Raw genomic sequence first — 21,141 nt, 5'->3', positions numbered from 1 at the left:
ATATAGAGTCATGGATCAAAATAGAGAGCTCTGAGCTGAGTCTCTTCACATGGAGATTTCAAAGAGTGTTAGTAAGGCTCTAATTTATGAGTTGGATTTGAAGCGTGGAAAATCTAGGCAAGTACGCGGTGGCTAAGGAAGACCAAAAACTATTCCTCAAACCCAATTGTCTCTACTTCTATACCTTAAGTCTACTTCAGCAGCATATTCTCGTTATAACGCATAGTGTACGCCTGATGCACGCTCGGGCCGTATTTGTCTTCATCGTCTCGAGACAGCTGAAAGTGCAAGTTGTATCATGTGAATGTAAATTTAAACTAACTCTCGGGTATTTTCCTCCTTTACATTCGAAGTCAATGCCGTGGAGAAACCACAAATCAACCATTAGTACACCCACGAGGATACGAAGACATGGCTCTTATTACTAGGTGGATCTTTTTCTTCTACGGCCAGGTTTTTAGAGTTGGGGAAGACGAAGATCGGGGTTTTAGCAAAATGGTCACGTCACTGGTCTACTTAAATACCCCGGCACCTAATAATCTGTCATTATTTGACATTAAGACGTATAGCTAACGTACAGCAGTAACTTCCCCTTTGACTCACTTGTTGCACCCACACATGGATCACTGTCATGTTTGTGGTATACATTACCATGGTTGTTCTTGGAAGGCCGTCTCTTTTTTTTTTTTTTCTAACGTTGTGTATGTACCTGACTAGTCTAGAGCATAGATAGGGAATAAGTACCTGACTCACCTACTTAAAGAATGTCATCCGGGCTAGTGTCTAGCACCGAAATGGCTAGACCACATGCCGACGTAGATATATATCTATAGAGGAAGAGATGAATTCAACACATACGGTTGATCTAAATACATCTTGAAGAACATGTAGGGCTAAAATAAGGCACTGTATTGCTTATAGAGGTATCAGAATCGTTGAAATTAGTTCGAGTCAACAGGTTCAGAGTGGGCAGGATAGGAGAACAGCTTTGACATTATTGGTGGTGGGTGCGAAAGATGTCTCAGGGCCATGTAACCAAAAGTTTGTTCCCTTTACATCAACCAGCACCAAGTGGTCGAGCGGTAACTCGACCATCCACTTCTTCCTTGGTCTAGTGGTCATGATTTCCGCTTGTCATTAACTCTGATAAGCGCGGGAGACCGGGGTTCGATTCCCCGAGGGAGAGTCATCTTTTTTTATTCTTTTGAGCTATTTTTTTTGACTTGCCAGGTGCCTTTGTTTCCAGTATCGACTCTGATAATTATATTGTAAATTATCGTAAATTGAGTTCAAAGATCAGGATCGAGAAGCCAGCAGGATATCTATGGTGGATGGGAAATCCAATGCACGCAAACAGAGGGCAAACCAGCTGTGCAGGTCAGCAAACACTGACCAAAAACAAAATGACGTGCCGAATCTATGAGGGAGTTTATAATTACGGCTGTGATCATGGCGATATTTCCAAATCAGGCAGGCACTCCCAACCCTCCATCCACTTCGGGGATCCTCGAATGGAAACCATGAGACCTCCTTAACCTCTTGCACAACAACAACGCACCTCTCTGGATATCCACTTAGTGATCATCTACAAGTTTCGCATCTTCTCCAGCGCCACAGTCTTCTGGTGCCGGTTGTCTCTGAAGCTGCCATGGCTTTCTGGGTTGGCTGGCCGTTGTGGGAGAAGTTGAGCTTTGTATGTCGAGGCCTGCTGGGCTTTTTGTGTACATTCCGACTGACCTTTTGAACCAGGTGCTGGTACTTTTGATCGTGCGATGAGACCCTGGCATCACGAAGACATGGAGGGCAGGAAGCTGACGATGATGCAGGTTGTTGTATTTGTATATGCCTGTTGTGTCCTCGCATTCAACACGTGGATGACCCGCCGATATGCCGCCACTGAATCGCGCCAGAAGGACCAAGAGGCAGAGCTATACCCCATGCTATCGCGAGATGATGTGCCATTCGGTGCCAAAGCCCTCGAACGAGGTGTGCAGGTCGAAGGCATTTGGGTCTCTAATCACAACACTCCACATTCGAGCACACTCCATCCCGAAACACCAACTACGGACCAACCATCGAGCCCTGACATGAGGAAGTATCCAGTGCGCCCGCCAACTCCAGCCTCGTCCGTGGCCATCGAGAATGCAAAATATTCTCGAAAGTCTCTACCTGCAGACACTCCGACTGCATCAAGTTCTGAGGTAGATCTTGTCGTGGCCACCGAGAACCCAGACCAAACTCGCGTCCCCGCTGAAGTCTACACTCCTGCGATGTTTTCCCAGACCCCGAGCTCGCCAAGTACCTTCGGCCGCCACAGTGAGAGCTTCGTCGGCGACAAGAGGTACAAACAGAAGCGTGCCAGCTTCCACTCCCGAATCTGGCATGCAGGCCAAGTCTTTGACAACCAGCCTGCGGCGGGTCCTCGTGATCGTGATGAGCTGGGTTGGGCCCAAACTGGCAATGCTGTTGCCCATTCGCCAGATGAGCAGCGCCGGGCTTCACGGATGTCCAGTAAGTGCCTCTTGTAGCCACACTAGGAAAATCGGGCCAGTGAACCAATTCTGTAACCACAGGAGTTCTTCGCAAGCGATCCTCAGAGGAGTTTCGGCGAAAGATGAGCGCCATCTTCAACGAGCGAATCCATATGAACGTGCCGTCCGAGAGACTCGAAATTGATCCAATGTTCCGACCCACTCAAAGCCCACACAAACGGAAGTCGATACTCACGCAATCTCGTTCATGGAACCAGTGAGTGGCAGGGGATCAGGCTGACCTGCGGAGGCTTGCCGTTGTCATCCCTAAAGCAATGGTTCCTTTGGAATATACTGATAGCGGAGAATGGCTTGGAGTGGAGATGTTTTCGAGTGAAGGACAATGAGATTGACTTTGAATCATGGTGGTCTGGAAGGGAATACTTTCGTTATACGTCCTTCGAAGACTCGGTGAAAGCACACAGTAGACGCTTGATGCAAGCAGATATGTATTTATTACACCACTGACAATGAGAACAAGTGCTGCAAGTATTTTGAGTTCCCTGCCTCGGACTTCCAGTATCAGCGACAGCTTCACAGATGTTTTTTATTGTGGAGCTGTGTCGAGCAACAAGCACCACGGATGCCGTTTAGCCTGTTGCTGCCTTGAGGCTTCCATTTGACGGGGACCACGTGACTGCGCGACAGCCTCGACGCGTCCGAAACGAAGGCAAATGTTGACTCGTTGGGACAACTCGCTTTTTGCCACAAACAGATCCAACCTGCACTGGGAAAATTCCAGTGACTCATTGACTCAATTTTCTCAGCTCTTCCTCGTTGTCATTTTCAGGAAGTTTGGGGTGCTGTGAGGACCGCCTCATCTAGTTTGAACGCGTGCTGTCGTGTTGACAAACCTCGCAAATCACGACCGTGCTTCGAAGAGCTCCTACACTATCGAAAAGGACTCACTCACTTGGAACTATGACTGCCGACATGGAAACACAAGGGGAGCACGATGATGGTGGTTTGACTGGTCCTGGGGCTCCGACCCCGCTCTCTGCTCTGGAGGTGAGTAAGAATGAAAGAACTTGATACACAGGCTTCCTTCGGTGCGGAAGGCTGAACTCGCATCGCAGGGGATGGCTGGCTTGACTGCCCGAGATATTAAATTGTTTGTGGACGCTGGATATCACACCGTCGAGAGAGTTGCTTTCACGTACGTATCGAGTCTCTTCTCCCGCTCCTGCAGCCCTTGCACTTGCATTGATCGGTCACGGACTCTGTGGATCAAAATGAGCTGACATATTGGACATACTGTAGACCAAAGCGCCAGCTGGAGCAGATCAAGGGCATCTCAGAGCAAAAGGCTAGTAAGATCCTGGCTGAGGGTGAGTCATTACCAGCAATGCCATTTTTTCCACCATCTCAGGTTGATGATGATACTGAACCTGCTTCCTCGACTAGCTAATAAGCTCGTTCCCCTGGGATTCACAACCGCCACCGAGATGCATGCTCGACGAAGTGAGCTTATTTCCGTTACAACTGGATCCAAACAACTAGACACCTTGCTTGGTGGTGGTATCGAGACCGGGTCAATCACAGAGATTTTTGGAGAATTCAGAACGGGAAAGAGTCAGATCTGCCACACTCTTGCAGTAACCTGCCAATTGCCCTTTGATATGGGTGGAGGTGAGGGCAAGTGTCTCTACATCGATACCGAGGGAACCTTCCGGCCCGTTCGACTCCTGGCGGTTGCCCAACGATACGGACTCGTTGGAGAGGAAGTCCTCGACAATGTCGCTTATGCTCGAGCTTACAATTCCGACCATCAGCTACAGCTGCTTAACCAGGCCTCTCAGATGATGTGTGAGACCCGATTCTCACTCCTCATCGTGGACTCGGCCACCTCGCTCTATCGTACAGACTTCAATGGCCGTGGTGAGCTTGCATCACGGCAGACCCATCTCGCGAAATTCTTGCGCACATTGCAGCATCTCGCGGATGAGTTTGGTATTGCGGTTGTCATCACCAATCAGGTTGTCGCCCAAGTCGACGGTGGCCCCAGCGCCATGTTCAATCCCGACCCTAAGAAGCCTATTGGAGGCAACATCATTGCTCACGCTAGTACAACACGGCTTAGCTTGAAGAAGGGCCGAGGAGAGACCCGTATTTGCAAGATCTATGACAGCCCCTGCCTGCCCGAAAGCGACTGTCTGTTTGCCATCAACGAAGATGGCATTGGCGATCCTAGTGAGAAAGATCTGGAGAAGGACTAGACTTTTTCATTTATTTTTATTACTCTTGACACGATGTTAGTGACCTTACGAGCCTGAATTGACCTACTGTTTTATTCGATATCCTTGCTGTGGGTCCTGTGGTCGCAACTTTTGGCTGAAAAACAGTATGGAATTCTCTTGTTCATATGGTAGAATAATAACTCAGCTCCTGTTGTATCCATTTGAGTTGCCTTTACGTCTAAGTGATTATTGGTGGGGTGTATTTTGTAGGTCCGAGGCGCTAGCAAACTGCCGTAGTCGCCCGAAGGAAGGTCGAGAGGTCGCGCGCCCGCGCCAAGACTTTGTTTTTTGAAGCTCCAGCTTTCCGCCTTTGCAACCTTCCCCGTCTGCCATCGGCCATGGAATTCTGAGTCGGCCCTGATTATCGTCCCTGCTTCGCAGCTGTTCACCATGGCGAAGATTTACAAAGACACAAGGGTCGACCTGCGGCCATTTTCGCCGGCCACAGTCGCCAACATCCAGGTCTCACCTCAAGAAAGCGCGCCCCGTCGGCCTCGCTTTTCGACCTCCTCTGCCCCCGACCAGCCCGAGATCCCGATCGCGAAGGATGAAGACGAGTTCACCAGACGGTATCTTACTACACAGGGCGCAGTCTACTTCCGCAAACGCAAGTCGTACCCGAGGACCTTTGTGTGGAGGGTGGTCAATGACAACAAGGTGCTGGAGATTCAATGCGCGGACTTGACGAAAAGTGGCACTGAGCGCTTCGAATACAATGTGACCCTGCGGCTACACTTCCAAGAACAGATTCTTCCATCTGGTGTGGCGTTGGCAGATGTGGAGGAACATGAGGTTCTCAGCGTCTTTGTGATTACGGCGTCAAAGCAGCTCCATACCTTGTCACTTCGACCAGAGTTCTTCCGGAGGACAGAGTCGATCGATGACAATGTGAGCGAATGGTGCAAGACGTGCATCCCTGCACCTCTTTCTTTCTCAACCCCCCACAGACTTCACGCGAGCAGCCCGCAAGAGCTGTTCATCTCCCTTGATAACGGCGCGCTCCTGCGGTTGACCCGCAGAGCTGGAGATGATGGTAAGACCCTTGAACATATCTTGACAGTACTGAGATGCAGGCTGACTTTGTGATTGGAACAGGTTCTCACTGGACTCCTCTTACCTTCGACGAACGAACATGGGGCGCGTCGATTCGAGGCCTTGTAAAGTGGCACGCAACCTCCTCGATCAAGCACAATGGACGCAATCTCGACCTGAACGTCGCCAATGCCATCGCTACAACCTCCGACGAGACCTACGTCTTCGCCGTTTGCCTGAATCACACCTTGAAAATCTGGAATCTTGCTACAAATAAGCTTGCGGCGACAAAGGATCTTCTGGGCCGCCAAATGGACCCCGATGCGGTGCCATATACGTTGAATCCTGCCGAGACATCGTTCATCCGGGTATTCAACGCAGAGAGGGCAATGGATGGTGGTCACAGGTTCTATGTCGTCACCTACTCTCCTTTCGAGGACGGGCGCTTCAAGTTCTGGGCTGTGAAGGGTGGATTAACGTCTGATCTTGTTATCGAGGACCTCTTTGCCGATGCAGTCTTCCGACCTGTTGACCCAGACGTGACGGGTAACATGTTCTGGAGTATCGCAGACTTCCAGGTCAAACCCGTGGAGGAAGGAAAGGGAATGGAGCTGTGGGTGTTGTGGAGAAACCATGGCCTCTATCAGCTCTACACCCTGCACTTTGATCTGCAAACCCTGGTGGCAGATTGGTCTACGAACTGGGTTTCAACAACGTTTGAAACACATCGACAAGAGCCACTACCTGCGCCAACCCTCGAAGATGTCGAAGACCCAACTGAGAAGTGGCTTGCCTACCTCTTGCAACCAACTCGATACCTGCCTGAAGTTCTTGAGACTGCATTGGCGGTTTATCAGGAGGCGCTTAGACCGCTGTCCTCAACCTCATCTGGAGTTTTGAAGAAGGACGTACCGCTGGCGGAGAGACTTTGCTCTACTATTGCAGCGACCGTCTCCCTTCGCAAATATACCGAAGATGAGATGGACTATGCTCGGTTCCGGATGGACACAGATGTCAAGTGGCGTCAATTCTGGCAAGTTGCAGAAGACCTCAACAAGCGCAGATTCGAACCCGTTTCCCTTGCATACGACTCCTTCTACGAGATGCCCTGGCTTCTTCTCTCCGACTCCTGCGCTGTGATCCGAGAATGCAATACTGCTGAATTGCTCCTACACAATTCGAGTTCCGACTTACGTGAGGAGGGTCCCAAAATCGTGGACCGATGGAGACATCGCAATCTCGATGCCGAGCTTGGCAGTCTGTACGAACAAGCTTCTTCATTGATGAAGGTGGCTGCTGAGTTCAGAAAAAAGTTCTCTGCAGAGCTCGATGCGGCATGCCGGGCTGCTCTCGAAGTCGAAATTTTCAACGAACCTTCTTCATCAGTTGTCGACCGCATGGATAGTTTCCGGGAGCGCTGCGAGTTTGGGGACCGAATCTCTAATAAGACATTTGAGGGTCTTGTTGCGGCGTTGAATGAGTACTTAGATGCTGAGAGCTTGTCTGTGGATCCGTTCTATGCCATCATCGACACTGTCCCTTCCGGCTTTAACGGCAAGGACTCGGGGCTTCTCTCAACATACTTCGGCGCACGAGTCGCCGTGAGTGGTGCACTCGAGACGGTCGTGCTCACGCGCCAGATCCTCTATGACTTGTTGATCCTGGTCACCTTTGTGGACGGCGAGATTGAACAGAGCGAACGCTCAAACTTCGACGCCGCTGATCTGTTTTCCACACTCATTGATTCTCTCCGAGAGTACGAAATGATGTACTGGCTCAGCTCGAATGTCCGGAAATGCGCGGACCGTACCGCTAGTACTGGGACAGAGGGTTCGGGCTCGGTCTTTTCTCTGAAGGAGAAGAAGTCCGATCAGAACAAGAACCTGCGGACGGCGACCATTCTAGAGGACCTCTTTGTCACAGACATCAAGCCGCGTCAAGCGATTGGTGTGCCCCAGAGTTATACCCTGACTCTTGGGATCAGGGATGTCCTAGCTTGGGTTACGCGACCCGGTGAAGTGGCGTATCCTAACGCATTGGCTTACATTCAGTGCGATCTTATTGCTAAGGACAATATTGATCTTGCATGGGATTTCCTGCGTTTCCAGGCAAGCACATCCTGGGCAACGTATGTCAAGGGTCGCCTGCATGTGGCAATGGCCGAGTTTGACATTGCAGCCATTTACTTCCGCAAGGCGGCATATCTTCTGTGTAAGTTGGAGACCCTGGACTTGAACATGGGTATTCGGCCTACTAACACACCTTGTAGCTTGTGGCAAGCCTTTGGGTAACCTGCACGAAATGTCGTCAACCCTCCTGGACCTTATTTCCGTGAATTGCTTCCACAATGGCATTCCGAAGTATTACCAGCATATCCTGTCGGTCTTTGAGCACGTGCGCTCGTTCTCCCATGTCGCAGAGTTTGCCAGCCTGGCGCTGCAGGCCCTTGATTCGGAGGCCTGGGCCGAGCACGACCCCGAATACACGAGCATGCGAACTGATCTGCTCTCGCGCCTGTTCTATGCATCCCTCAAGACCTGCCAATTTGACCAGGCCTACTCTGCCTTGGCCCGGTACCAGGATCTTGCCTTGCAGAGGTCCGCTCTCAGTTCTCTCATCACCAACATCCTCGCTGTATCTGGGCCTGGTGCTGCTGGAATTAAGCAGATCCTCCGTTTCCCAACAGCGCTTGTACCAAACATTGCTTCTCACATTGATGAAGTCCTCGTCTCTCTCGCCCGAAAGCAAAACACCTTTACCTCATGGACTGATATAGACAACAACGAGGTTGATGCTTCATCGACCGACTACAACCGGATCTTGCAGGCCTACCGCATCGCTCGTAATGACTATCGCGGTGCTGCTGAGATCGCCTACCGGAACGTTCAGCGTTTGCGCAAGGCAAGGGACGCACCCTCATCCGCTCTTGTCCGTAAAACTAGGAGAGATGCTGAGGCTTCCGGTGTACCTGAAGACGACCTTGAGAGTAAGGAGATCCGCCACGAGCTACTGTCCTTGATCAATCTGCTCGCCTCCGTCGACAAGAGCGAAGCCTACATTCTTGTCGAAACTGGCCCACTCGCATCCTTCGCTGCGGGCACGCCACCTCCACAGCAGAAGCACCGACAGACGGATGATGACGGCAACGTCTTCATGGAAGATGCGGATGCGACATCCCAAAGTCCATTTGAGGCCAGACGCAGATCATCAAGCGGGCCTTCAATCACACCCGCTGGTCGCAGAGATAGTCGCTCCTCATTCAGTGGCGGACGGGGCAGCGTATCTTTCAAAGTACCAGTCGAACAACCTCAAGAAAGGATCATTGTTACCCTTGACCACCTGCGTCGCGAGTATCAGTCCGAACTTGATCGCGTTAGCCGTATAGAGCGCGGTGACTGGGAGTTTGGTCTTTTGGGGGATGAGGACGAGGACGTCGATAATGATGACACGATGGTTCTGTCATAGCGTTGATGGCGAGCATCTATGATTTGTTGTTGGGAAACTTCTTGACATTTTTTTTTCTTTCTTCTTTTGTGTACGCGGGCGGGAAGTCGAGGAGGAGTTTTGCATTATGCCCGATTAGTCTTTCATCTTTTCTCCATAAGGTAGTCTTCTCATCTCGTATGGATGTGGTGCAAAATAGGATTTGGACTCCATGTTTTCCCATCAGGTTCCTTTAGACAGTCTTCCGGTCGTCATGCGAACCTAAATTATGGAAGTGACTGTCACTAGATAGATCTTATCTGGCTATGAAGCGGAGGTAGGGTGCCGGCCGTCAGGACCGTTGCGGACAAGTTCCATGGATCCGGATTGAAATCCAACCAAATGTCTGAGTTGACGAAGATGTAACGGACGGTCGCCATCTAGCTTAGAATTCCATACTATCTACTGAATGGAATCCGTCCATGTTGTGAAAAAATCATTGACCGTGACTTTGTTTCAAATACAAATGAATTCTAGACATTCGAGGTCTTCGTGATGGATGACTTTCCTGCGGCAGGAGATATCGGTAAAATATATATTCAGTTCCTGCTCTAATCCAGCCGCATCCATGAGTAAGATACTGGGCCCCAATTAATGGACTAACAAATCTACCTGATGAGACCATGATATTTTTGTTAGTTGAAAAAATTCTGACAGCTCAAAGATAGAAAGGGACGAAGAGTTGCTCGGGAGATAGAACTATTTCGTGCTGTGGGCACTTACGGGATGCTAGCAAGCCTCGCATTGAACTGCACTCATTTACCCAATTTATAAGGTCGCAAGTTCTTTGAGCTAGGAAAACTTCATAGACAGAACCAATGTCAACTCGAAGAATATTATTTATATTTAGTCTATCCCCTGATTATCATTAAGAGTAAAAGGGCGCGAGCATAAGTATCAGACAAACCACCCAATTCCATCTGCCACAGGCACAGCTCAGACGAAAAATTAAATCAATAGGAGTCAACGAGAGTAAGAAGTAACCAGTCTTGCAACTGGAATGAACGAGAGTCATGAAAAGGACCAAAGACATAAACAAAGTCAAAAAGCATATAATGGACAACGCCTGGCAAAGCAAAATTGTATGTTGACGTCGATATGTACCGCAAAGGATTGGAAATCGATAAGAGCGCCAAACCAAACTCGGCCTTCAAAAAGGCTAACCTGCTTAATCTGTGTAGTGCAATGAATAGAACTTGGTGAACGAGAATGAAGCTAGCGGGAACGGAGCCCAAGGAACAAGTAGGTTCATCTATTGCGCGTCCTCAGTCGCCATACTGCTCGCATATAGTTGACCGAAGTGCGACTTGGGATCTGTGAGCAACGCGTATGGCTCTCCGGTTTCAACAATCCGGCCGGCATCCAGCACCACAACGCGGTCAAAGTCGAGAATGGTATCGAGCTTGTGCGCGACCGCGATGATGGTGTGGTTGCAGAACTTCTCGCGAATGACGCGTTGCATTATATCATCTGTCTTCGCGTCGATGCTGTTGGGAAATGACCTGTTAGCAAATGTCTCGAGTCCTCCTGGGCTATTGCGTATTACTGCAAGGGGTGGTTGAGGTACGTGTGCTAGCGTAGTAGGAAGCGCCATCAAGTCGATCCAAGCGTAATGTGGCGTTCGGATCAAGCCGCATATGCAGGGGGGATTGACAGGCGCGAAAAAAAGAAATAATCGGAAAACAAACAAAAAAGACAAAAAAAAAAAAAAAAAAAACAAAGTGGAGAGAACTCGATGCGAGGGTAAACGTCAGGGGGAGGGTCAATCAATGGATTTGTACTCACTTGCTGGTGGCCTCATCGAGGATGAGGATGTTCCCCTGGCGAAGGAGTGCGCGTGCGAGACAAAAGAGCTGTTTTTGTCCGTGCGACAAGTGGATCTCGTCCATGTCCGAGTCAAGGTCTCCCTTCTCAAGGATCACAGGGAGGAGCTGCACGCTTTTGAGCGCATTGCGAATATCTTGGTCGGTGCTCGATCCGGTTGGGTCGGCATTGAGGCGAATGCTGCCCTTGAACAGCAGTGAGTCTTGGGAGACGCCATTGATGCGTGAGCGAATTTCGCGGCGAGGGAGGCTGGTGATGTCAACACCGTCCACGGTGATAATACCGCTAGTCAATTCGATCATTCGGAAGATGCTCATAATCATAGAAGTCTTGCCACTGTTGTCACGATTAAGTCAGATGAGATGCACAAAAGCGGGTGTAGGGGTTCCTCACCTTCCAGTTCGTCCACAAATGCCGACTTTCTCTCCTGCCGAGACAGATAGAGACACATCATTGAGAACCGGCTCTGAGGGTCTAGATAGCCTGTGAGCTCTTAATCAGTTCGATACAATAGAGTGATAGTCATACCTGTAGGCCGCGGATACTGAATGGAAAGACACTGCACCATTCGACGGCCAGTTGGGAGGAATATCACCATCCTCCCCAGGCAAGTCCTCTGAATCGACATTGTGAGTAAATTCTTTCACACGCATGATGGAGCCAATGTGAGTCTCCAAGTTGGTCCAGAAGGTCACCATGAGCTTGATGCTCTGACTGAACTGAATGACATTGAGGAGGGCGACCCCAACAGATCCAGCGCCCAGACTGGTTCCACGTAGGACGACAACCAGAACAATTAGCAGCACCGCAATACCTGCGACAACAAGATCCAAAGATAGTGTCAACCAGCGCTGAATCGCAAACATAAAGTAGAATGGCCGTTGCGAGTAGTCAAGGAGCTCGATGTTTTTCATCTCCATGCCATGCTGCCAGCCAAAGGCTCGTAGTGTAACGAGGCCCTGAAGACAATCAGTGAAATGAGAGTACAATGGGGCTTTAGCCTCGAGATCCAAGTAACGTAATTGCCGAGAAGTGCGCAAGTACATCTTCTGGATGAGGAAAAGGAGCCCAAGGACGAACGGGAATGAGATTGCGGCATACTTCGAGCCAACGCCGATGAGGGCCATCTGGGCAAGGCAGAGGAAGAAAGTGGCGACAGTGTTGATGGCAGCAATGGGAAGTTCCATATCAATGAGTTGTAGGTCTTGACTGAAGCGATTGAGGATATTACCACTGTCTGTCGTTGAAAAAAACAGCATCGGAGCGCTAAGAACAGTCTGCAACAACGTGCGGTGAAAGCTCTCACCAGACTTTGGGACCATGGTGATAATCATCTGCCAGCAGCCTACAATCAAGGCGAACATGGCAATACAGCCCAGCATAACGTAGATACCCATGTAATACCCAACTTGTTGCTTTGGCTCAGCAGTGTCCGAGTTGGCCCACCACTTCAACCAGATGCTGGGGAAGGAGATGCAGAAGACGAAGATGGCCATGGCAACCATAAAGACAAGGGCAGACAGCCACCCGATTGCGTTGATATAATAGGTATAGATCGAGAGATCACCGCCCGCGTCACGGTTCTCAGGCTCCGGGATGATGGCCTCTTTCTCCTTCTCGACAGAATCGACAGTGCTGTAACTCGGAGACGCAGAAAACCTCTTCGGCTTGTAGTCCCAATCCGGTGCGCCTAAGTCAAAGCTGGAGACGTATCCGCCGGTCTTATTGAGTGCACTGAAGCTACCTTGCTCAGCGATGCGACCGGTCTTATCCAGTACAACAATGTGGTCAGAATAGGGCAGACGCTTGACAGACGATGAAGCGACGATAACTGAAGTACCAATCTCCCTCAATAGGCCCATATTCCCGAAAAGATAGTGGAAAATGTGACTTTCTGTGGTGGCATCAAGACCACTAAGGGCATCATCCAGAATAATAATCTTTCTTCGGGCATAGACCGCGCGGGCAAGCGCAATACGTTGGCTTTGACCGCCACTGAGAGCAACACCTTTGCTTCCAATGACACTTCGGTCGCCACGAGGGAACTGTGAAAGATCTTCCTCGAGCGCACATGCTTGAATGACGGATGAATACCACTTGGGGTCGTATTCTGACATAGAAACGATACTGTCCTTGATGGTCCCGTTCATATGCCACGGCGTCTGGTCACAGAATGCTACACTTGGTGAAGTCAATTCAACCTTTCCTTCTTCACATCGGATCTCTCCCAGGAGGGCCTTCAGAAGAGTTGATTTGCCGCAGCCAGAAGGTCCAACCAGCATAGTAAAGCTACCACGAGGAATAGTCAATGTGATGTCCTTCAGGACAGGCTCCTTCCCAGCATCCCATCCAAAGGTGCCATTCTGGATTATAGCGGCATTGGCTGAGAAGGAAGAAGTGGAGCCGCGCTTCAAAGACTCAACAGAGCCGGAGTTGCTTGAATATATGTCCAAATCACCAGATTTAGAAAGGAGTTTGGCCTCGCCAAGATCTTCGAGAGAGGCAATTTGAGGAGCATTTCGTCGCTGGTCAGAGTGGTCATCCTTGTCGAGAAACTCCTGGATACGAGCGAATGACCCAACCGAGCCAGCGAAAGACATCAAAGCCATGACGAGCGTAAGGAGAGGATCAGCGAGAAGTGAAAAGAGTGACAATGAGGTAAAAACCCGGGAAACATTCAGTGTTGAGTCGGAGACGGCGACGTACACACCGAAAGTGAAGATTGGGGCGAAGATGCGAGTCAGCCAAGCAAAACCCATGTTATAGACCAAAAGAGTTCTGAACTTCTTTGAGATATTCAACTCGTCGATGCGAAGGCCATGCACAAATTTCATGAACGAATCCTGCAGGCCAAGCATTTTAACACCTTTGATAGAGCCCAGCATACCAGAAGTAGACGAGATGCGACGCTCAATGGCTTCGAGCCATTTGGCTTGCCTGGATACCACAAACGACATTCCAATGAGAGATCCAACTAGCGCGACCAGAGCGACACAGACGGGAACAACGCATGAGATTCCAAGCTGTCGCTCCAGCAAATAGATGGCCAGCCCGATCTCGGCGGAGTTGGCCCAGATCTCATGCATGGTTTGCCAGCCCTGAGTAATACGTTCGACATCAGCGCTCATCAGGGTGATGGAATTGGCGGGGTCAGCTTCGTTGAGGGTGAGGCTGCTAGCCTTTTTGTATAGCATAGTGACAAGAATACCGCGAACCATGGTAATACCACGGTACGTGTTGTGCTGGTATTGTCCCATTGAGACCTTCGATACTGTTAGAAATGATTGCTGCGTTGATTGTTCGAAAATGACACCACTCACAGCTAAGCCAGTGTAGACCAAGATATAAGCGCCGATCAGCCCATATCCAACATTGTTGGTCGCATTGTTCACTGGCTCATCAAAGAATGACAATGATCGAGTCAGAAGCAATGGCTGGCAAAAGTTGAAAGCAACGACACATGCGCGAGCTGGAACAGCTGCTAGAAGTGGCGATTTGGCAGCCTTGAATGACTCAAATTGTAAAGTGTTTGGGGATTTGGATTTTACTAGAAACCGTGAGCCCACTTTATTAACCAGAAGTGGATTGAGGGCTGTTATGTACCTTTACTCCATCTCTCTTCAAACAAAGCCAGAAGTCTTTCGGAGCTCAACTCCTTGTCCAGCACGAAAAGGTCCTCCACAGAAAGGACATTGCTGAAACCTGTCCTAAACAGTGGGTTCAACCACCAAAAGAGAGCTCGGTTGTAGAAGCCAGCGGTAGCCTCTGGTGGGTACCCTGTAAACTCAGTCTTCAGAATATGACGCTTTTCGATAGCTTCCAGAACCACAAGAAGCAGTTTTCCTCCCACTGCGACGGTAGTAACAACTGCAATGACTTCATTAAGCTCATCAACAGCCCTGAGCCATAGAGTTCTGGCCCGCGCGATATCGAAAAGTAGACTGCAGAACAGGTATGCGTTTAAAATGAACGAGGGTCGGACAGACCGCGTGTGCTCTGCATAAGAGAGTGTGCAGAGCATCAACGCCCCAACGGTGAGCACAGCATTAGTCGCAATGGAAGCTTTGGTTTTATCAGCGGTGGGAAAAGCCCATAAGGCAGTTTGCGCGATTCCGAGTCCAATAAAGAAAAACCACGAGGCCTGCCAGTACAATTAAGTTAGAGATACAGCCGATCTCCTAATTCAGAACCACATGGCTGACAGCCATTATATCCTGAACCAGATCTCAAATAGGCTGACTTACAAGTTTGAGTGGAAGTAACCATGATCCCACAACTTTGCGTCGTTTCTGCGAAAGTTGCCATACCCGTAACGGAACCAGAATTGAAATCAAGGCGATGGGAAGAAGACCGAGGATTGTCTCCTCGAACAAGAGCGAAAAGTCAAATCCTCCGCGACACGAACCCGCATCCCAGCGCATTGTGTTGTCCAAATCGCGGCACGTAGGCCCTGAAGAGCTAGAGGTGGCCATGACTTTGCCCTCCGGGTACCATCAACGCGCTCAAGAAGATGGGAGTTGGAGAGAAAGTAGTCGGAAAGAGGGCCAAGACTGTCGAGTTGTTAGATTAGCAAGATGAACTTGGAAATGAGCATTGCATTAGGGGGGCGAGTTTGGCGGGTCTTGGGGTCTAGATTAGATTCATCCAAAATAGTGCTTCCGTGGGTACGGAGTACATACATAGGGACGGGCCAAGGTGCCAGGTCTTTACTAGTACGCATCCCCTGTGCAGGAGGACCTTACTACTGCATCTAGGAGATGTGTGTACCTACGCTCCTGAGCTCCTATGGGCCTTTCATCTCCCCTCAGCTCCTGTCTCGTTCGTGGTATCACTGGGTCCCTGTAAGCGAGTGGGCTTGGTCAGATGCAACCATCTACAATGTTGTTACTGGCCATGCCCTACGAGAGCAATGGATCTTTGGTCCCGTTGATTTAAATTTGTCCCACTGATGGCGTGGTTTCTATTTCCAAACCTTTTTCTTACTATGATGTAGTACGTAACTCTATGCCATTTTCGAGAAAAACTCCGGAGTGGATTATCATTGCGTGTTTTTCCAGTGCTAAATGACTCAACGAAACAAGATACTAAGCTCCTTTTTTCCCGTAATATCTTGTTATTTTCCCATTGTGATTTTTCCAAGAGTATAGTATTATTTGGGCGGCCGAGTTTTGATCTTTCCCCCTTAGGGATGTGGGGGATGCAGCACCCTCACTAGAGCTTCCCCCTGGAGTCAAAGGACCTCGCGACGCACCTAAGCGGACCGATCGACCGACCGACACGAGGGTCAAGGCTGTGTAACCTTGCAGTAAAAATTACAAAGAGCCGGGCTAGTATTTCTGCTCCGACAGTGAAGACGGTGAAAATGTTTTTTTTTTCTTTTTTTCTTTCTTTTTTTAATGCTGAGTCTTGTTCTCCCTTCTGGGTTTACCCCCACAGGACGTATCCCCCCAAGGCTCATACGAAAACCCACCTTCATGCGAGGGCGCCTCCCATCTGTATGATGGAGGGTCCATGAATAATGACTGTTGTATGATTATTGCTGACGCGACTTTTGAAACACTGCAGCTGACGGAAATATTTTTCTCTCGTGAACCTTCCTCGACCGCATGGAATTGGAAGCTGAAGTTAGACAGAGTGATGCCCAAGGCCATGGATCTGGCTGTATGGCTGTACCACCATCTAAGACTTCGCAACAACAGCTTCAGCCCTCGGTGATTCGCAGGCACGACGTCTTGGACATGTAAGTGTCCACTTGGAGGATGATCTGCATCGGGTGGGATGTACGATGTACTGGTAGTAATTTTCTCGCAGAGACACAACATCATTCAAAACCAATGTCTGTCTGAAGTCATAGATTTGTATTAATTTGTAGATACTGTCTTTATGTTGATTTTGTCTCCGTTTTCCTAACCTACTCCTCGTTGACCATGCATTCGCGGACAAACGAAATTTACTCCAACGTACTACTGTATGTATTAGGTCCCGGCGCATCTTCACTGACAAACTCTACCTGTCATGCCCAAGATTTGCTTTGTCAAGGCGGGCGGGCTAACTTGCCACTAGTTACCGGTTTTCCTCATAAGAGCCCCGTTGTGGGTTTTGCTATTTTAAGGTGGACATCGATGTATCTAGCCCAATCGTTCTGTTTTGCTGCTCGGCAGCGGAGCAACTCCTACTAGTCCAACAACCTCCGTGAGATACTATCGGATGGTAATTCCACCTGATCCATTTCAATCTCAACCGGCATGACGAGGGCCATGCTTTCCTCATGACGACAAGGGAGTGGGGTTCCCCTGGGAGCGCCCCGTGGAAAGTCACCCCTCTGTGTATGTCCCACGGCCGGTACCTACAGCAACTGCGCCTGAGGAGCAACTTGGCGAAGTCAGCCATATGCAGCCTGGCCAGGGTGAGCCGGTTTCTTCTCGACGAGCAGCGTGGTTGATGGGTTGCGAGGCTGGCAGGTGGATGCAGTGTCGTAATTTTACAACGGAAAACTCAGATGGCCCAGAGAAAAAAACACAGACAGTGCAGGAAACCAAATCGGTAATCCACAGCCTTCCCCTGACCCAAACCTCGAGGTCTCCACCGAACAATGGGGCAATATCAGGCCCATTGTCTACCTGTTTACCGGGCCTGAGGATAGAGTATGTTCATCTAATCAATAGCTGATAGCTTTAGATCGGGAGGCGAACCGAGCGATAGATAGATCGGAGATGACCTGTCATGCTGGGGGCATCTCGGTCGATCATCATCACAATAGCCTTTAAGGTCGAGCGCCCACTGCCCTGTGCAAATTGTGGTGGTGCGCCACTAGTCTCTAGCTCGACCAGCATCAATCGTGGCATTGGAGCAGCCCAACCGGTTGGCGGGCACTAGACTCGTTAGTGGCGGGAGAGTCGGTCTAGTGGGCTTAGCTGGCGGCTGGCGCTGCTCCTGCTTAGGGCTCGGTTAGTATGTTCACTTTGGGTTTAATGCAGTAGTAGAGCTGTCAGCCTCTGGGGAAATCTCGCATTTTGAGTTGTTCGTTCAATAAAACATGATTATTCACCACTAAAACTTGGGGCCATCCTGTCTTAGCCTCCGGCAGTCATCACTATTACCTATCCCCACATCTTCTTCAGGCAGTTCTTGAGTTCAGCCGGATGCCAGCGGCCCCGGTGGATCGTGTTTGACCTGGGCCGGGCGTTCATCCACTGTCAAACGGCCAACCTGGCTGTTCCCAACTTCCTACACGGGCGGCATGTTATTCTGGACAGGGGTCAGCAAGCTAGCCTCAGCCCTCGATTCGCCTCGATCCCGTTTGCGGGAGGCTGGCGTTGTGGTCATCGTTGAAGCTAGTGATAGGATTGGCAAATCGACGTTCCAGAATGTCGAGCCTTGTTTGCTCTGTTGACAATCGCAGGAAGCAAGAAAACGAAACATTCAAATCAAGGAATTCAATTCGATGAAGCAGCAAACGATGACCAAAAGAAAGTACAGAACCATCAGGCGCTGCACACATGGACGGAGAAATTAGTAGCGTATAACATTCTTTCCTCCCGAACCATGCTTTTGTCGTGCCCCTCGGAATGTTACGTGAAGAAGCAATAGGCATGGATCCCTCGTAAGTGAAGCGTTGCGACCGGGGAGAAGAACTCCTGTGCTCAGGTGCTGCCAGTGATCTTCTATTTGAGAATACTGATTTCATTTTAGGGATGTCTCATTGTTACAGTCATTATGGTTAAACTCAGTCAAAAGCCCAAAACTAAAATTAATCAAGCTGCATGGATCAAAGAGTGTAGTCTATATGGGTTCAGTGTTCCGCGTTAGACACGATTGATAAATCGATAATCTGATGTGTAGTTTGGAGATCAGAAGAACCCACAAGACTCGAAAAGGAGGACTCTGCAGCCATAGTCGAAAAGGCGCGAGTCACGAATAATGATCATAATAATACATAAAAAGTAGCCCAACTCGATTCCACTCTCCACTACTGGCAAAGTATGTACTGCTGCCCCTTCGTCGCCAAGTTTAGCGTCCGTATGTGATAGGTCGATCCAAGCGGGTGGCCCCCACGGGATCGACCCGCGATCCTCCCTTGTTGGCCTTGATGTGTCTTTTTTTCGCTTTTTGCGCTTGACCTTTCCCTCGAAAGAAAGCCCTTGCAGAATTCCCAACTAGGAACGACTGGGCGCTACAGTACAGTAGTGGGCCGAGTCAGTGGCTTGGATACCTTCTCGTTTATGTCTGTCAGCGCCACGAAATGCTCTCATCTCCACCGTGAGGTACTGATGGGCCTACCATGTTCCTTAATGCCTCGAGTCCTAGGGTCGCTATTGAGGCCGAGAAAGAGATCTGGTTACGTTTGAAAGCCAAAAGCAGTAACTATGTCTGAGAACTCCCGTATTTCCCCCCACCATATGTTTTCTATACTTCCATTAGTGTACCTTGCTTGGCGCGATAAGCCCTCCACTTTGCCCGTGCCGTTATCACCAATCATAATCTTTATGAGGCTTGCGGCTACTTCATCCGAATGTCCTTATTGAACACATGTTCAATAGTTAGCTGGCCACATCGTCTGAGTAATCTTCAGACTTGCTCACTAATCAATTAGTGCTGTTCCCCAATCCAGGGCAAAAGTAAACACTACCGGGCTTCGGCACTCCTCATCTACTCAGCCCAGACTTCCAAAGGGATCGACCATCTAGCGCGACACCCCACAGAGAAATCAAACATATACATATACAAACACTTTCCATTATTAGAAGGACTGGAAAAATACAAACCCCGAAAATGGGGATCAATATTGGAACCGAAACCACCCGGCGCACACATTATCCCATCTAAGCGATTACAGCTCCTCCCCACCGACTCTTCGCCGGTTCGCAGTCCGCACTACAATTGCTCAGGCAGAAAGGGGGAGGAATGCGAGACAAAAACGAGTCATCCAACGGGAACCCCGATCGTGATTACCGTCAGCCACTCTTGAGTCCGAGATGCGGTGTAGACCCTGAATGCGCGGTAAATCGTCTGGCTGATCTCCTCGTCAGGGCCCAAACCTTGCTGATTCTGATGAGCCTTATGCTTCGTGTGCCGCACAGACTGCAGCCGCAGCCATAATAATTTGGGACTGAACATCTAGTAAGCAGGTTACTAAGACACCTCTGAACAGGTGGAGGCTCGCCATGTGTGCAGAAATGCATCTGGGGCCTCCCACCCTGTCGGTGTAACTGCCAAGGGTCGAGGGCATGTAAAACCCCCAAGAGGGCCCGTCAGTCGTGAGGCCTCCCAGACCTCACCCGGCCAATGGACTGCCAAAAAAGGCTAGATTGGACCCTGTTGATTGGGATAGAATGAAGTTGTCCCGCCGAAACCTCGATCGTGAAGGAATGTTCTCCACGCCAAACCCTATGCACCGGCTCGTATGTCATCAAGATCAGCCGATCACCATCTGACCGGCAGTTACGGAACTGGAATGAGCGAATTGCCACTCAATTTCCAGCAAAACTCGTTGAATAACGAGAGGACTCGAAGAAAAAACGCACCGACTATGACGCGCCTTGAACTATCACGTTGACGACGCAGGCCTGATCGAAAGAGCGCGGCTTTGATGCGCTGCTACCTTGCTGAACCACGTTTGAGACCGCATCCTGGGGCGCCTGGATCGGGAAATTACAGAGTGACGATGTTCAATAGTTAGTTAAATAGTTAGAGCTCTACTGGTCTAGTCAAAAGCACTTGGGAACAAACTGACAACTGTGGTTAACAGTCGTAGTAGTAATCGGACCATCGCCAGGCCCAGTGAAACAGGCAGAATGTTTACTAAACCGAGTAAATGGGCCTTCGTATTGCTTCTTTGACCTTTATATTTTTGGATCAGTTCCTCAGTGTAGGGCGAGGGCTGTCACCATCAGCAGTACGACAGGAAAGCAAATAGAGAATTACTGTCATAATAATTAATTTCTCTAAAAAATTGATCTTAGAAAAGGAGGAGGAAGGCAGAGAGGGCCCGTTCTGGTAGTGTCTGACCTGGTTCCACAGGGGGGCCCAACAGG

General features: G+C 49.7%; 3 protein-coding genes across 3 annotated transcripts; 2 read left to right on the top strand and 1 right to left on the bottom strand.

Moving 5' to 3' along the window:
* Window positions 1–1,648: 1,648 nt before the first annotated feature.
* On the top strand, window positions 1,649–4,747 carry N7458_011867 (recombinase RAD51; the record flags this gene model as incomplete). Its single annotated transcript, XM_056915249.1, has 7 exons — window positions 1,649–1,721; window positions 1,795–2,511; window positions 2,574–2,748; window positions 3,434–3,539; window positions 3,608–3,687; window positions 3,792–3,859; window positions 3,936–4,747. 7 exons carry the CDS (start codon window positions 1,649–1,651, stop codon window positions 4,745–4,747), a joined length of 2,031 nt encoding a protein of 676 aa, XP_056760003.1.
* Window positions 4,748–5,158: 411 nt separating this feature from the next.
* On the top strand, window positions 5,159–9,265 carry N7458_011866 (nucleoporin Nup120/160; the record flags this gene model as incomplete). Its single annotated transcript, XM_056915248.1, has 3 exons — window positions 5,159–5,801; window positions 5,864–8,011; window positions 8,070–9,265. The coding sequence occupies 3 exons, from the start codon at window positions 5,159–5,161 to the stop codon at window positions 9,263–9,265; spliced, it is 3,987 nt and encodes a 1,328-aa protein (XP_056760002.1).
* A 1,270-nt stretch (window positions 9,266–10,535) lies between these two features.
* On the bottom strand, window positions 10,536–15,579 carry abcB (uncharacterized protein; the record flags this gene model as incomplete). Its single annotated transcript, XM_056915247.1, has 6 exons — window positions 10,536–10,770; window positions 11,069–11,443; window positions 11,501–11,581; window positions 11,636–14,654; window positions 14,711–15,248; window positions 15,352–15,579. The coding sequence occupies 6 exons, from the start codon at window positions 15,577–15,579 to the stop codon at window positions 10,536–10,538; spliced, it is 4,476 nt and encodes a 1,491-aa protein (XP_056760001.1).
* Between the last annotated feature and the right edge of the window lie 5,562 nt (window positions 15,580–21,141).

This window comes from Penicillium daleae, assembly GCF_028827525.1.
Source record: "Penicillium daleae strain IBT 16125 chromosome Unknown utg000009l_segment0_segment0, whole genome shotgun sequence".
NCBI classification, from domain to species: Eukaryota; Fungi; Ascomycota; class Eurotiomycetes; order Eurotiales; family Aspergillaceae; genus Penicillium; species Penicillium daleae.
Note: the sequence above shows the minus strand (reverse complement) of the source record. Positions and strands in the feature narration are given on the sequence as shown.